Genomic DNA, 15,794 nt, shown 5'->3' on the forward strand with positions numbered 1-15,794 from the left:
AAAACCAGTCCAACTGTCTCTGCCTCCCTAACCGGTTCTTCCCCTCACCCATCCCTTCCTCCCACCCCAAGCCGCACCCCCATCTACCTACTAACCTCATCCCACCTCCTTGACCTGTCCGTCTTCCCTGGACTGACCTATCCCCTCCCTACCTCCCCACCTATACTCTCTCCACCTATCTTCTTTTCTCTCCATCTTCGGTCCGCCGCCCCCTCTCTCCCTATTTATTCCAGTTCCCTCTCCCCATCCCCCTCCCTGATGAAGGGTCTAGGCCCAAAACGTCAGCTTTTGTGCTCCTGAGATGCTGCTTGGCCTGCTGTGTTCATCCAGCCTCACATTTTATTATCTTGGAATTCTCCAGCATCTGCAATTCCCATTATCTCCATATCTACCTTGTCTATTCCTGCCTGAATTTTATGTTTCAATTAAATCACCTCTTAAACTTCTAAACTTCAGGAGATATAAATCTAGCTTTTCCAATTGCTCTTCAAGTAATTGAGTGAATTTTCTCTGAACTGTCTTCACTTGCCTCTCCTTAACTTAATTTGCCAACTGACTTTACCCAGCTCTATTTCATGATTTCATTATTGCCCTTATTTACATGTTCAAAAATGAGACTCAGACCTACTCCTCTCTCCCTCAACCTGAACATAAAATGCGATCATATTGAGGTCGTTGCTACCCAGGGCTGCTTCATCACGAGATCATTAATCTTATCTTTTTGTAGGATAGTTGGTCTAGAGTAGGCTGATCGCTGGTTAGTACCATAATATGCTGTTCTAAGAAACTGTCCAAAAAACATACTATGAACTCCGTATCTCAGCTGCCTTTGAGCATTTCACTTTACAATACTGAAAGTAGCTTAAAATTCTCCAGATCATTGCCATGTCTGTCTGACCAGTTTTCCAGTTCTTCCTTTATTCCACACCCGATTGTATGGTTACTGTTAGAATGTCCTGGGTAGAACTATCCTGAAATAGTCAATCATATGCTGCGAGCCCAGTAAGACTGCAGAGTTGTAAACGGTGGATTTGTTTTTGTAGGTCTCAAAATGACAAATCAGCAGTTTGGCTGGACTGGCAAGTAACCCATGAACAAAATATGGTGAGTCATCTCAAATGGAATTCTCTTGGAAAATAATCATTTTAACAAGGCAATCAAAATCCAACACACAGCTCATTTTAAATTTCTTATTATTGCTCTCATTTCCTGAGCTTCACCACATCACCATTCAAAGTAAAACTTGAAATGAATAGAATGTAACAGCAGAATACTTAAAAATGCATAATCAAACTAAGAAGAGTCAGCATAGCGTCAGGAAGGAGAACTCATGCCTGACAAATTTTCAGAGAATTGTTTTGAGAAGCTTATAAGCAGGATAGATGAATGTGAAACAATTGATGTAGTAAGTTTCGATGTCAAAAAGACATTTGGTAAAGTATTGCTCATTAGACAACTGAATAAGACAACGGCCCATAGTGTTGGGGGTAGCAATTTAGCTTGGATAGAGAACGGGCTAACTAACAGAAGAAAGAGTGGGATCAGGGAGGCATGTTCAGGTTGGTAACCTATAACTGGTAGAGTGCAGCAGGGATCAGTGTGGGGCGGCAATTATTTAAAATATACATTTATTATTTGGATGAGGGAAGTGAAAGTACTTTGGCAGAGTTTGTGAATGCCACAAAAATTAATGGGAAGCCAATTGGTGAGGACAACACAAAATCCACAAAAGGATATAGACAGGCTAAGTGAGTGTGCAAAATCTCGGCAGATGGGATAAAATGTGAAAGAAAATGGGTTCAGGTATTTTGGCAAGAAGAATAGAGGAAATAAATATGATTTAAATGGAGAAAGACTGCAGCAAGCTGCAGCACAGACAAATGAGGGTTTCTCATGTATAAATCATGGGTTGTAGGAAAGATAAATAGGCTGTTTGTCTTTATTTCGAATGAAATGGAATGTAAAAACAAAGAAGTCTTGCTAAAACTATGTAGGACACTATTTAGACCACACTTAGAATATTGAAAACAGTTTGATCACATAATGGAAAGAAAATATACTGATATTAAAAGTAGTCCAAAGAAAGGTGGTCAGGTTCATTCCAGGTGTGGAAGGATTTTCATATCAGGAGAGGTAGAGTACATTGGGCCTGCAATCATCAGAGTTAGAAGAATGACAGGTAATCTTATTGAAACCTGTAGGATCTGTAATGGTAGATGTTAAGAGATTGATCACTTTTGTAAGAGAATCTAGGACAAGAGGGCATAATCTGAATGAAGGACCGCCCAATTTAAGAGACATTATGAGAGTTTTTTTTCTCTTGGAGGACAGTGAATCTATGATTTTTTTTAGCACCGATTACTAAAGAGGCTGGGTGATTGAGTATATTTGAAGCTGAGATAGATACTTTTAAAGAGTAAGGGAAGCAAGGGTTATTGGGCAAAGGCATGAAAGTGGAGTTCAAGATTATCAGATTAACCATGAAATCATTGAATTCCAGAGAGACACGATGGGCTGAATGGCCAAATTCTACGCCAACATTTTATGATGTGGAGGCCCCAGTGTTTGACTGGGTGGTCAAGGCCTGCTATCAAATGACACCAGGTTATCGTTCAACAGGCTTATTGAAAAACATCTTATGAAAGATTACTAGATTGGGAGGATGACATGAGTGAGGGCCATTGAGTGAACATGATGCATGCAATAGTGAGAGATGAAGTCTTTGAGCTTTGGCATGAGTTCTTTGTAATTGCAGAGTTAGAGTGAGTGCTGGCAATACGAGAGTGAGGAAGCACAGAGAAGATAGTGGCATTTATCCTTGTGGGGCATAGAAGATCATTGGCCTTTTTTATGCACTGCTGATATCTTGCCTTATTTATTTTGCAACATTATCTGATGTTGCAATCTATATCTAGCCTGGCTATGTCTGATGGTATGGTCCACTGGGAAAAGGATTTCTTCTCCTCTGCAATACCCATCCACAAGCACCTCCAGGTCTTTGTCTATGACGTTGGGAATGTCTCTTCTGAGCCATGTCTTCAGTGATTAGACTCAAGCACAACAGTGTGCTGAGTTGTTCCTAGCTTGAAATATGGCTCTAAAGGCATGTGCAACAGAATGTCTCAGCTGGGGAAAGCGCAACAAACACTTCAGTCATGTCAATATTTGAGAAATATGCCCAAAAGTCGGTTGCATATTCAATAAAGTGAAGAGTGGACGATTCCCTGAAAAAAGAACATTGCTCTTGGTCATAGTGGACAGATCATCAAGAAACTCATTCATCGATATATTCTAACTGTGAATAGGAAAGTTCTGCCTTGTGTGTGATGCTGAAAGTATAAGTGTCAAGCTTATCCAAGCACTTTGAAGTTAGCCATTGTTGTTTCTGAGTTTCATTTTAATTCACCAGACCTGACTTTCATCCAATCCCAGGAACGGTTATCTCAGGTCAGCAGATAGGTAGAGCAGACACATGCAATTAATTAGTGCAGTCTTGGCTGTCAGGTAAGTGGTGGAAAGTGTAGTTGAGCATAGATGAAAGAAGGAAAATGTTGGCTCTTGTTGAAACTCAAAGCTTATAATTTAACTTATAGAAAGTAAATTAGTTTTTCAGACGTCTTTAGGGTTGAAGTTTCTTCAGTCCCACTGCTATAGGGATAATTTCACCAGATGTAGTTTCTTGCCGTTAAAATATTCTCAGGTCTAAATTACTTCATCAGATACTAACTTTTGAAAACTATTGAGACCCTCACCTACTTTGGCTAAAGATCACATTGATGGCTCAAACTATTCTTAAAATGGTGACAGGCACAAATATGACATGATTGAGGTAAGTCGTTCATTGTGTTAATTGCGTATATATGTTGAGCACAAGGGCTATAAATGCATAAACTTGTTTGAAAATACAAAAAAAAATTGAGATCAATAAAACTTCAAATCTTGAAAAATGAAATCTGTCTTAGCAGACCGCATAGTGTTAGTAAAAGATTTTATTGTACATATTGGCATTTTATAAAATTGCACATTGTTCAGACAATCAATTAATAATTATATACATTTAGTTAGAAATATTTTAATTTCACTAGGCTGTTTAAACAGAAACATCAGTTATTTAATTTGAAGAGAACTTACTAAATTTATTATTAGCAAATTTCAAGAACAATAATCTTTTATTATTTGCTATGAGATATGCTGAATTAAAATATATAAGCAGAACAAAATAATTCAAAATGGGGGAGAAAAAAACAGCCTTACCTACCTCTATGTCTTTTGGATCCATCCAGGTCAGCAAATTCGATAGAACCTTGTTCATCATCAGCCCAGTACAGCCTGTTATTCACATAATCCAGACAGAGACCACTTGGCTTTGAGATTTTTGTGTCTATGACAATATTTTGATTAGTTCCATCCATTCCTACACGGCCAATATGTGGGTAATCGCCATGGTCAGTCCAGTATAAATATCTATTCAAAAATGTTTGTTAAAAAAAATTAAAACTGAATTCAAATATAAGAACAGAAAATGCTGCAACCACTCAACATTGTCAGCTAACTTTTGCTTACTTTGCAATTTTATTCCATGAATCATGTTTATCATGAATCAATAGGGTGGAATTTGGAATTGCTACCATGTAGGATCATTGAGGAAAATCATTTTGCTGTATTTGAAGATAAGTAAAACAAGCCCATGGGAAGAAAAAGAATGGAATGATATCCTGTTAAAGTAAAGTCAGGTAAGAGAGGAGGACAAATAAGGAAGTGTAAACAATGGCCGAGCCTGTAGTCTCAATCTTGTGACATTCAATGCAGTTCTAACCCCAACAGCAAAGAAGAATATGGCATCAAATGTTAACCTAGTATCATCTTTTCATAGATATAATAGGAACTGCCAATGCTGGAAAACCTGAGATGACAAGGTGTAAAGCTGGACGAACGCAGCAGGCCAATCAGCATCAGAGTAGTAGGAAAGCTGGTGTTTTGGGTCTCCACCCATCTTCTGAAATGGGGGAGGGGAAGGGGATTCTAAAATAAACAGTGAGAGATGTGGAGCAGCAGATACAGTATACCACATTACCAGATGTGCAGGTGAACATCTGTTTGGTGTGAAAGGTCTTCTTGGGGCCTGGGATGGGGGTGAGGGGGGACGTGTTGGGGCAGGTGCAGCACTTCCTGTGGATGCAGGGAAAAGTGCTGGGGATGGTGGGGCTGGTGGGGAGTGTGGATCTGACAAGGGAGTCATGGAGAGAGTGGTCCCTCCGGAAAGCAGATAAGGGTGGGAAGGGAAAAATGTCTTTGGTGGTGGGGTCAGATTGCTGATGGCAGAAGTGGTGGAGGATGATGCGTTGGATTTGGAGGTTGGTGGGCTGGTATATGAGGATGGGAGGATTCTGTTTTGGTTGCTATTGCAGGGAGGGGGTGTGAGGGATTAGTTGTGGGAAATATTAGAGACATGGTCAAAGGCATTTTCGACTACTGTGGAGGGGATTTTGTGTTCCTCGAAAAAATGATGACATCTAGGGTGTCCGGAAGTGAAATTCCTCATCTCGGCAGCCAATGCGGTGGAGACGAAGGAATTGGGAATAAGGGATGGGGTTTCTGCAAGAAGGTAGGCGAGAGGAGGTATATTCCAGTTAGCTGTGGGAGTCAGTGGGCTTGAAATGGATATCGTTTCCAGGTGGTTGCCAGAGATGGAAACAGAAAGGTCGAGGGAGGAGAGAGAGATATCGGAGATGGACCGGGTGAACTCAAGGTTGGGATGGAAGGTGTTAGTGAAGTTTTTCTCTTCCCCCATTTCTAAATAAAGGTCGAGGCCTGAAATGTCAGCATTCCTGCTGCTCTGATGCTGCTTGGCTTGCTGTGATCATCCAGCTCTACAACTTGTTATCTTTTCATAGATGTTGCTTTTTGAGAAATTGCTGGAACATCTGTGGAGGAAACAGATTCTGAAGAAGGGTCATTGCGTCCAACATGTTGACTGATTTCTCTCCACAGATGCTGCCAGACCTGCTGAGATTTTCCAGCCTTTTTTAAATTTTGTTTCAGATTTCCAGCGTCTGTAATTCTTTAGTTTTTTTGGTACATATTAAGAAACCTTTTACTTCTGATATCACTTCTACAGAAGATTATGGTATATTTTATGTAATTTGTCACATATGACAAGATTGAAGACAAAAAACATAATGATGATTTAGAACAAAATAGTAATGCTGCAGGCCTCAATAGTACTTAAACAAAAGGCAAAATAAATGATTTCAATAGATTTGTTGCCAGTGTAAATCGATATCAATAGTCTTTTATTTTAACTTATTCATTCACAGGCTGTGGGCATCTCTGACTCGGCCAGCATCTTTTGCCCATCCCTAACTGCCAGAGGGCTGTTAAAAGTCAACCACATTGTCTGGATTCAGTAGGTCAAACCAAGTAAGAGCATTAGTGATAATAAAATGTGAGGCTGGATGAACACAGCAGGCCCAGCAGCATCTCAGGAGCACAAAAGCTGACGTTTCAGGCCTAGGCCCTTCATCAGACCCTCTCTGATGAAGGGTCTAGGCCCAAAACATCAGCTTTTGTGCTCCTGAGATGCTGCTGGGCCTGCTGTGTTCACCCAGCCTCACATTTTATTATCTTGGATTCTCCAGCATCTGCAGTTCCCATTATCACTGATACAGTTCTAAATTTACAGGTTTCTTTTATTAAATGTTAGTATTATTTTGTACCTTGATTTACATTCACAGGTCTATTTGTTTCACGATTAGGTGTGACTCAGCCTTTGTGAAAACATTTTGAAAGCTTTAACAGTAGCATAAATGGTTATGTTCATACCCCATGCGAGGATCTATCACGAGGTGTTTAGGGATCTTCAATCCTGTGTTGACAAGGACTGTCTGATAAAGCCCATTAAGTTTTGAGACTTCAATAGTCAGCTTTGTTTTGTCACACCAATATAGATTTTTGCCAATCCAATCAACAGTCAATCCATCTGGAATAGCTTGTCCTGTATGGTGCACCACCTGGCAAGAAAAAAAACAAATATTAGTGCTGACTAACACTTTTTACAAAAGCAATAACATATTTTTAACGGAAGATTAATATAATGAGTAACAGTGTAGGAAACACCCGTACCTTCAAAACAATTTTATTTTCTAGGTACAGCAAACAAATATAGAACAAATCAAATTGAACTTTAACCATTGTACTGGATATTCAGATCTAAATAGAGATGGTGAGAACTTGTGAAAATGTGTTGCTTTGAAATGTTGTAAATGGGTGCCAAAATGAAATTCAGTAAGTTAAGAAGGCGGATAGAAATCACGGAATATGCAACTAAAACTTTCGTTTTTGTCGAGCTGTATTCAAGACTTCTAGCAATTCCAAATCAACTGAATATAATCTGTAGAAAATGAAAAATATTCAACAAGAAAAATTCAAATGATACATTATGAGATCCAAAATTTGCATTTTTGTCAGGTTCATTAAAGATTGCAGCCAATCTGTTTGATTGCTAGCTCTGTAGTGATGGAAGTGTCAATGAGAACAGTGGCCTAGACAAGGACTATGTAGTGTCTACATCCTAGTCTTAGAATCCAGGATCAGGTAATTGCTGGGGCCACATGATGAGGAGCAGTGGTAAGGTCTTGGAACTCTGGGGACCTTAACAGGGAAGCAGGAGATGGCAGAGTATCTGTCAGTAGAAACCTGGGGACTATGTCCAATGTGAAAAGGAAGCTCTTCAGGGACTTGGCACCTGCTTTTCTTTCAAAACCTCAGCAATGACCTGCCAGGCTTGCCCCCTACCCCCTCTTAAGGCTGGGTGTGTAGAGTCTCATTTGGATCAGTGGCCATTCTGGACCTTTCCTGTGAACTGTAAAATTACACCATATAATTATTGTAGCATAAATGTTCTGCCTTTGTTTTGCTGATCATCACAATCACACTCCAAATAAAGACTCCATCAAAATTCTCAAGAAAAATAGCTATTTACGTAACTGCCCGTCCAGAGCATACATCGTCTCTGCTCTGCAAGGTTAGTGTGTGTAGTCAGGAACAGCTCATATGTCTACACCACTTCTCCTAATTACTATGAAAACTCCACCCACTGAAACAAGGCTACCATGTGAACTCTGGTATAAAGCACCACATTGCTATTGCTGAGACTGATACCACACTAAGGAGCCTGGCATGGTTGTGATATGAATTCATTGACACTTTGCCAGGCCATCATCAATTTGCTGTTATGGAGCTTCTGTGAGGACGCTTGCTGCTATACGAGTGCTAGAGAAAGTTAATTTTGATATTGCAGCATTTGGTATCCTCTGAATGTCTGGCTCTCTGAGGCAGAATGTTCCGGGTTCGAGTCCTGTGTTGACTGCAGATGAACACAGCCACTGATGCAATGGATGCCGTCATGAGTCTGTATCAGTTCCAGTGGGGTGAGTTGGCAGCATGAAGCACATCTGGCTATAAAATCACCCACCAATTCCAAAAGAATAATGGTCGGTATGAAGAATGATCAACCAGCATTCTGATAACCCAAAGAAAATTCAAAAACTTTGAAATGGAGAGAAGAAATTGACATTGTAATAGAAAGAGATTAGACGAGAAGAATTTGGAGTGAGATATTTGCTGTCAACACATAGCTTTCTACTCAATAACAGAGCCAAAAGGACACCTTAAGATTTATTTGTCCACCATTTTTGTTTTTGTTGCAATATATACATTATTCTTTGAAGGAAATCTTTATGTACATACACAGTTAATGAAGCAGTTCAACTCTATGTTCTCTTTACTTACAGAGAGTAAAATAAACATTGGCTTTCACCTTTCTCTATATTTGCAATTAACCTCTTGGCTTTTAGCTGAAGCATCAGCAGCGTCCAGTTATTGAATGGACCCCCATTATGCTTTGGCAGAAGGTCATGACCCTCTTTCGACATTGCACCTTGGTGGCAGCTGCCCCGGGCTTTAGTGCATCCCTCAGCACGTAGTCCTGTACCTTGGAATGTGCCAGTCTGAAATACTTCGGTTGGAGTAAACTCTTTCAACTGGAAGACCAGCAAGTTTCAGGCAAACCAAAGTGTCTCTTTCATCGCTAAATGATCCTTGAGGCACAGTCAACGTCTGTCTTGGTGTGCATCCCCAGGGAACGAACCGGAGAGCACAGAGTCCTGCATCATAGAGCTGATCGGGATTAACCTTGACAAAAACCATTGAATTTCTCTCCAGATTGCCTTCGCTCATGCCCATCAATACATCAAAAGGTTGTTACTCTTTTAAGGTTCTCGAGAGCTTCAACCATAGTTGAAATTCTTTAGCCCAGTTCTCCCAGGAAAACACTAGTATCTAATAGTGTTGCTGATGACTGTCTTGATTTTAATTGGTATTCAAACCTCTTTCATGGCCTTTTTGGCCCTTTTGATATTTAACTAATTTACCATTATAAATTAAATCACAGTATTGTAGTAGCCATGCAATTTACCATCTTTTCCATACACTGAAAAGCAAAACAGAGTAAAATCTATATGTTTATCAAATGTTACAAGAACAAGAAACAACTAACAGTACAGATTTAGCCTTAAACTTTCCATAAAACAACAGTATAATCTTAATTTTTTCAGTAAACTTCCTTCAATAGCCAATCAATATATTGAAACACTGCTCTGAACCATAAATGATGAGATGCCATTTTCCAACCGTGCCAATTTTGTTGATGCACTTCCATGTATCAGAATAGTTAATATTGTGATTGTAAATTTACTCTGAAGTCATTCCCTATGGTTACACAGATATTTGGAATGTTGTTTTAGGCACATGAATAAATCTAATGCAATTCTGCAAAATGGCGCACTCAGATTCTTTGAAATCTCTGCAGCTTGCTGTCTCATGCTGTGTGATAAGCTTTCATGTTACTTCCAATGTGTACAGTCTTGCTTCGATGAAATGCAGGAAGGGAAATTTGGAAGGACAATAGTGCTGTCCCTTCAAAGAACCCATTGCATCTGCCATCTTTCATTTTGGAAAATCACTGAAAATGCATCCAGAATTCCTGGAATCATAGGTCATGGCTTCAGTGTAAGTTTGTAATCTCCTGACAATTTTTCCTTTTCGTTCTGCCCATATGATGTGAAAAACCCAGGTATTCAAGTTTAAAATTTATTTAATTTTCACTTGCTTGGCAGAAAATGTTTGCACTTCATTCCGCTGAATGAGATGAAGATAGGAACATAGAAGTGGGCCATTTAGTCTACCTGGCATCACTGTAATCATGGCTAATCAAACACTTCAATGTCTTTTACATACTCCACTCCCAAAACATGTATGCCAGTGGTAATTAGAAATCGATTCAATCTCTACATAAACATACTCATACAGAGCTTCTACAGCCCTCGGTAGTAGAGAATTGCAAAGTTCACAAAGCTCTAATTGGAAAATAAAACCTTATATCGAGCTTAACAAGTGTCACTTAATTTTTAAATTAAGTTCACTGGCACTGAGTTGACAGTGTTGATGCTCATAGAATTGTCCCCCTATGCAGAAATTTAGAACTTGGCATTGTTTGCCATTTAAGATGACAATGACGAGGAATTCCTCCTCTGATTGTCATTCATCCTTGGAACTGTGCAACCCAGGAAATAATGCAAACTAGGTCCTTAATATGTTCAGGGCTGTGTCAGAAAGCAAGTTAAAAGTTATGGAGGGCAGGTATGAAAGTGAAGCAAAGGTGACAATTACATTAAACATGGCCTTGTTGAATAGCAAGTGATGAAGACAAGTGATTTTTTTTTTTCTGAAAAAGTATGGCTAACCTGAAATGTATCACATTTATTTTGAATCTAAGTAAGGGAAGATTTTATGACTATATTATCTATTAGGAATGAAAATATTGCTCCCAACACAAAATAGGTATTGAAGTTTTAAGATATTACATTGTTAATTCCTCAATAAACAATCCAACAAATCCAGCTAGTGACAGTCAGGTGTAAAACCATGAGGTTTCAATTGTTGGTTGCAGCAAAGGTTTCAGCTGGAGCTCATGGCAATCTTCATTCAATCAATTAACATCGCATCCAATGACAGAATTGCCAAATTTCACTCCTGATTCCCCAAAGCCTGTCCAGCATTTACAAGGCACAAGGCATGAGTGTAATGGAATCTTCCCCACTTGCCTGGATGAGTGCAGCCCCAACACTCAAGAAGCTTGACACCATCCAGGAGAAAGCAGCCTGTTTGATTGGCACCACATCCACAAGTATCTATTCCATCTACTGTTGATGCTGATCACACAGCGTGACTCAGCAAGTTGCATACACATTGTTGATTAATATTTTCAAAAGCCAAATGATTAGCAATATGTTCAGATTCTGATGCTACTATCTTTACAAAATAATAGCTAAAGTAGGCACAGCACATGCTTTGTCTGTAAGCATTTGTTTCTGTTATAGCTAATCAGTGGTACTGAAAGTGTCTTGTTGTGAGTGCAACCCAGCTTTATCATGGGGTCAGGATTATTGAAAATGGTAGGCTAACCAGCTTTAATGGCATTTGGTTCTCTGCATGTAAAAACTGCTTAGGCATTAATTGCATTCATGGCTGTTGATTCCTGAGATGCATAACCTTGTCTTACCTTCTGTTTTTCCAAAACTTGCATTACTATTGTATCCATTATTTTTCCTCCTTTGCCAGAGTCTGCTGCTTACTAACCTAAAAAGGTGATGAACCATTGTGTTTTATTTTTGCTTTGTAACATTCCTATATTATTTTTGCAATCTAGCTAGCAAGAGTGCACAGTGCATAAGGGGAGAATTATATGCTGTGGAGCTCTGGGAGAGCAGAAATGCTATGATTGCAATCATACCTAGAGATGTCCTTTGTGAGGTCTGTTTTCTCAAAGCCTTAGCCTATTACTTTCTTGAGCTAAAGCACTGATTGATCTATTGGAATTATTATTAATTCACCTATCTCTGCTTCCAAAACTAAATAGACTTTCAGGGTTTCTAGGGCAAAGCTAAGGCTCACAAATAGTTCCCAGGTAGGATTTATGGCTTAGAAATCTCAAGACAAATTTTGTTTTGTTTCTTGTGAGATCAGTAGCATTCCTTGAATGAGATGACTGGCTTTGGCAGTTCTGCACTTTATTAACCTTCAAACAGGTATCCAAAATATGCTAAAGCACATCCAGGTACACCAACATTATACAAATTACCTGATGTTCAAAAGCCTGAGTGAATCATAACTGGTGAATATAAACTCTTGCTCCTCCATGTCAATAACTGTGGCACAGCATGTGTATTTGGAAAGATGATAACCCAAAGTGCACAATACAGGTGAAAAATGAGTGATGTAAGCAAGCAAGATCACTGTTCTATGAACCACAATGGATTCAAAGTGTGACTCAGCTCATAATGTTCTTGCCCACGAATCAGAAGATTGTGTATTCAAATCCCACTCCAGAGATTTGAGCACAAAAATCTAGGCTGCTGCCCCAGTGCCAAGCTGAAGGAGTGCTACCTTATCAGAGATGCTGGCTTTCTAAAAAGATTGAGATCCTATCTTCTCTTGCAACTGCTGGACATAAAACAAGTGTCTTTGGACTTGAAATATTCCGCTTGTTCCTGTCTCTACTGATGCTGCCAAACCTGCTGTGTTTTTGCTGCATTTTCTTTTGTTTTATTTCAGATATCCAGCATCTGCTGTATAATAATTAAGGGTAGCTGATTTCCTTCCCTCAAGGCTATTAGTGACCCAAAGGGGTTTTTACAATAATCTAAGGTAACTATCATGGGTCATCACTGAGACTAGTTTCATAGTTCTATATTTTGTTATTTGAATTTATATTCCACCAGATGATGTGGTAGAATTTGAACTTGTGCCTCAGACCATTAGCCTAGGCATCTGGATTACCAGTCTAGTGACATTGCCAGTACAGCACAGGCTTCTTACATTGCACCAGAGACTATGTAACAAAAGGGCTTAATTAGTTGGAGAACACTTCAGAATGTTCTGAGGACATGAGGCTATCCTGTAAATGTAAGTTTTTGTTATTTTTACTATTTACCTGATTAGTGAACCTCTCTTTTCTTTCTGAATATTACTACCAATAACTGGAAACAAATTTGTTCACCTAAGACTGTTCAAATCTAATTCATGCACCGGGCTCTCTGAAAGCTTGATCTTTGCCTTTAACTACCTTGAAACTTAAACATTATTTCAACATGACCCATACTCTGAAAGATCTGTATTCATTATTGTCATCTGCAGTTGGCTTCTGCTGTTAATTTAGTAACATGAAGAGATAAATTATTTCTATATGAATTTTAGCCACTGTAACAAAATAAGTAAGTAATGCAACAACAAGGTATCTCTGTGAATACAGTCATAGCTACATGTAAGTTTGTGTCAGGTCTTTTATTCTGACAACCATCATATACTTATTTAACTCATTGATTCTTTCCTGCACCAGAAATATATAACCGATTTTTACACTACCGACACCACTCCTCAGTGAAGTTCAGATCGAATAAGTGATGGACTGCCCTGGCACTTTGCATTGTGATTATGTTTTGGGTTAAACATACTTTTGCAAATATCTTTTCAAACTTTCCAAAACTATGATCTTTTCAAATAATATTTGAAGAACAGAAGTTCAAAGAACAACTATTTCATTAGATGTTGGTGTTGCTGACTAAAACAACAGGCGATTAATGAGTTAATACAGTGTAGAGCTAGAGGAACACAGCAGGCCCGGCAGCATCAGAGGAGCGGGAAAGCTTATGTTTCAGGCCAGGACACTTTCTTCTTGAGTTACTAATGTTCATCAGGTGCTGGTACAAAGTGCTGAGTGCTGTTATAAAGGGAGTTCCACAATTGCGATAATGAAGGAAGAGCGATATAGTTCCAAGTCAGCATGGTGTCTTGGGCCAAAACCTAATAGTGGCAGTGATGCCCTATATCTGCTTCCCTTCACTGTCTAGGTGATGGAGATCATGAGTTTTGAAGGCAGTTTCAAGGAACTTTGGTGAGTTGCCGAAGTGCAACTTGTGTACAGTATATGTTGCTGTCACTATGCATTGGTGGTAGAGGGAGTGAATGTCTTAATCGGTGAATGGTATGCCAATAAAGAGGGATGCTTTATCCTGGATGATGGTGAGCTTCTGAGTATTGTTGGTATTGCACTTGCCCAGAAAATTGGAAGTATTCTATCACAAACGTCACCTTTTAAGCGCTCGGTAATATTTGAGGAGTTAGTTGTTGAGTCATTGTAGATGGGACGGAATATTTAACGTATGGCAACATGTTCTTATGGAAGCTTTATATTTCATGTGCGATAAATTTCCTTTGGGGTTATTTTAAGTCTGCCCGATAGAGAGGCAATTTGAATTAGCCAGGGGATTTTCCCTTTATCTTAGTATCTTTAAATTTAACCCATACTTATTAGTAATTGGCAGAGTCATCCACATGAAGCCAGTGAGTTTCTTCTTTTCTGGTGTTTTGTCCTGAATTTCTGCCATCACGCACTTGATTAGCTGCCATTCCAGCCTGTCAGCTGAACACCTGACCCAGTATATGGCTAGAGCAAGAACTGATTAAAATCACTTGGGCTTCAAGTTGCAAGGTCCAAGAGGATTAGAGCTCACCCAACCTGTTGCCCACTTCAATTTCAATCAGATTTTTAGAGTTAATTTTTAGTGTTTAGAGAAAGGGAGTAAAGACACTTGACTTACTGCTTGAGCAGCTTGAAATAAACTTCCCTTGTTAATACGTGTATTTGCGGAAATGGTACTGTCTCCTCTCTTACCATTTCTTCTCTCCTTCAAACCTGCTGTTCCTACACTTGCTTCAGAAAACAAATTCTTGACTCCTTTGTCCTGGAAAACTAATGCCCAATCCCTCCTCCCTTCTTTTTCCAAAATCCTTGAATATTCTTTCATAAAATTCACAAATTATATCCAATGCGACTGTGGCTAAGGAAAACTATTTTTCCTCATCCTTTGCTGACTATTTGCAGCCTTTGACACAGATGATCTCAATATCATTTAGCTGAGTGCTACTGCTTTAGCCCAGTTCTATTCTTAGTCATGCAGTTTGGGTCAGCAAATCACCTGCAATGTCTTGTCATCGTACGGTTGAGCTGTTGTCTGTAGTTCCATCATCTTTCTCGTTTAAATCCTGCTCCTCAGCAATATCATTGAAAAACACATCAGTTTCTACATATATGCAGGCCAACCTCTCAGCAACTTTTCTCTCTGCCTACTCTCCATCTCTAATTCACCATGTTACTTACTTACATCCAACAGTGAATGTGTAGAAATTTCTTTCAATCAAGTTCAACAAAAAACAAAGTCACAGGGCTAAAGTTTAGTGCAGCTACAGGACGATGGAGTCAGAAGTGATTGAAGGCCTTGTGCCCTGCACTTGCGAGTACCATTTCAGCAGTTTTGCTGGAGGTAGTTTCCTAATTGGCAGACTCTAAGCCCACAATCTTTATCCAAGATCATTTGCAGTAATACCCTTTTTCATGTGGCTCAGTATCATATTTTGATTTTTAACAACTTTAAAGGTACTGTATAAATACAATTTTGTTATTGTTATTGACAAATTGGTATAACTGACTGGACATATATCATAAACTTTTATTGTACCTTTACTCAACATATGTTGGCTCCGTGATAGGATCATGAACCACAATTTTAGGCTATTATCTAAATTTCCTATCAAGAAAGCACAAGTAAAGATGATGAGCTGAGAATGAAAAACTCATAGATGTTTCACAGTTATTGTACATTCACAAGTAAAATTCT

The 15,794-nt window shown here is 39.1% G+C and overlaps 1 protein-coding gene across 1 annotated transcript in view; it reads right to left on the reverse strand.

The window, feature by feature from the left end:
* Positions 1-15,794, reverse strand: part of LOC125454115 (low-density lipoprotein receptor-related protein 1-like) — a 1,886,982-nt gene that overhangs the window by 216,447 nt on the left and 1,654,741 nt on the right. The window contains exons 59-60 of the mRNA XM_048534492.2: positions 6,823-7,010; positions 4,259-4,464 (exon numbers count right to left, since the gene is read on the reverse strand). Coding sequence (XP_048390449.1) covers positions 4,259-4,464; positions 6,823-7,010 — 394 coding nt within the window. The remainder of the gene's footprint in view (positions 1-4,258; positions 4,465-6,822; positions 7,011-15,794) is intronic.

This window comes from Stegostoma tigrinum, chromosome 7 (assembly GCF_030684315.1).
Source record: "Stegostoma tigrinum isolate sSteTig4 chromosome 7, sSteTig4.hap1, whole genome shotgun sequence".
Classification (NCBI taxonomy): domain Eukaryota; kingdom Metazoa; phylum Chordata; class Chondrichthyes; order Orectolobiformes; family Stegostomatidae; genus Stegostoma; species Stegostoma tigrinum.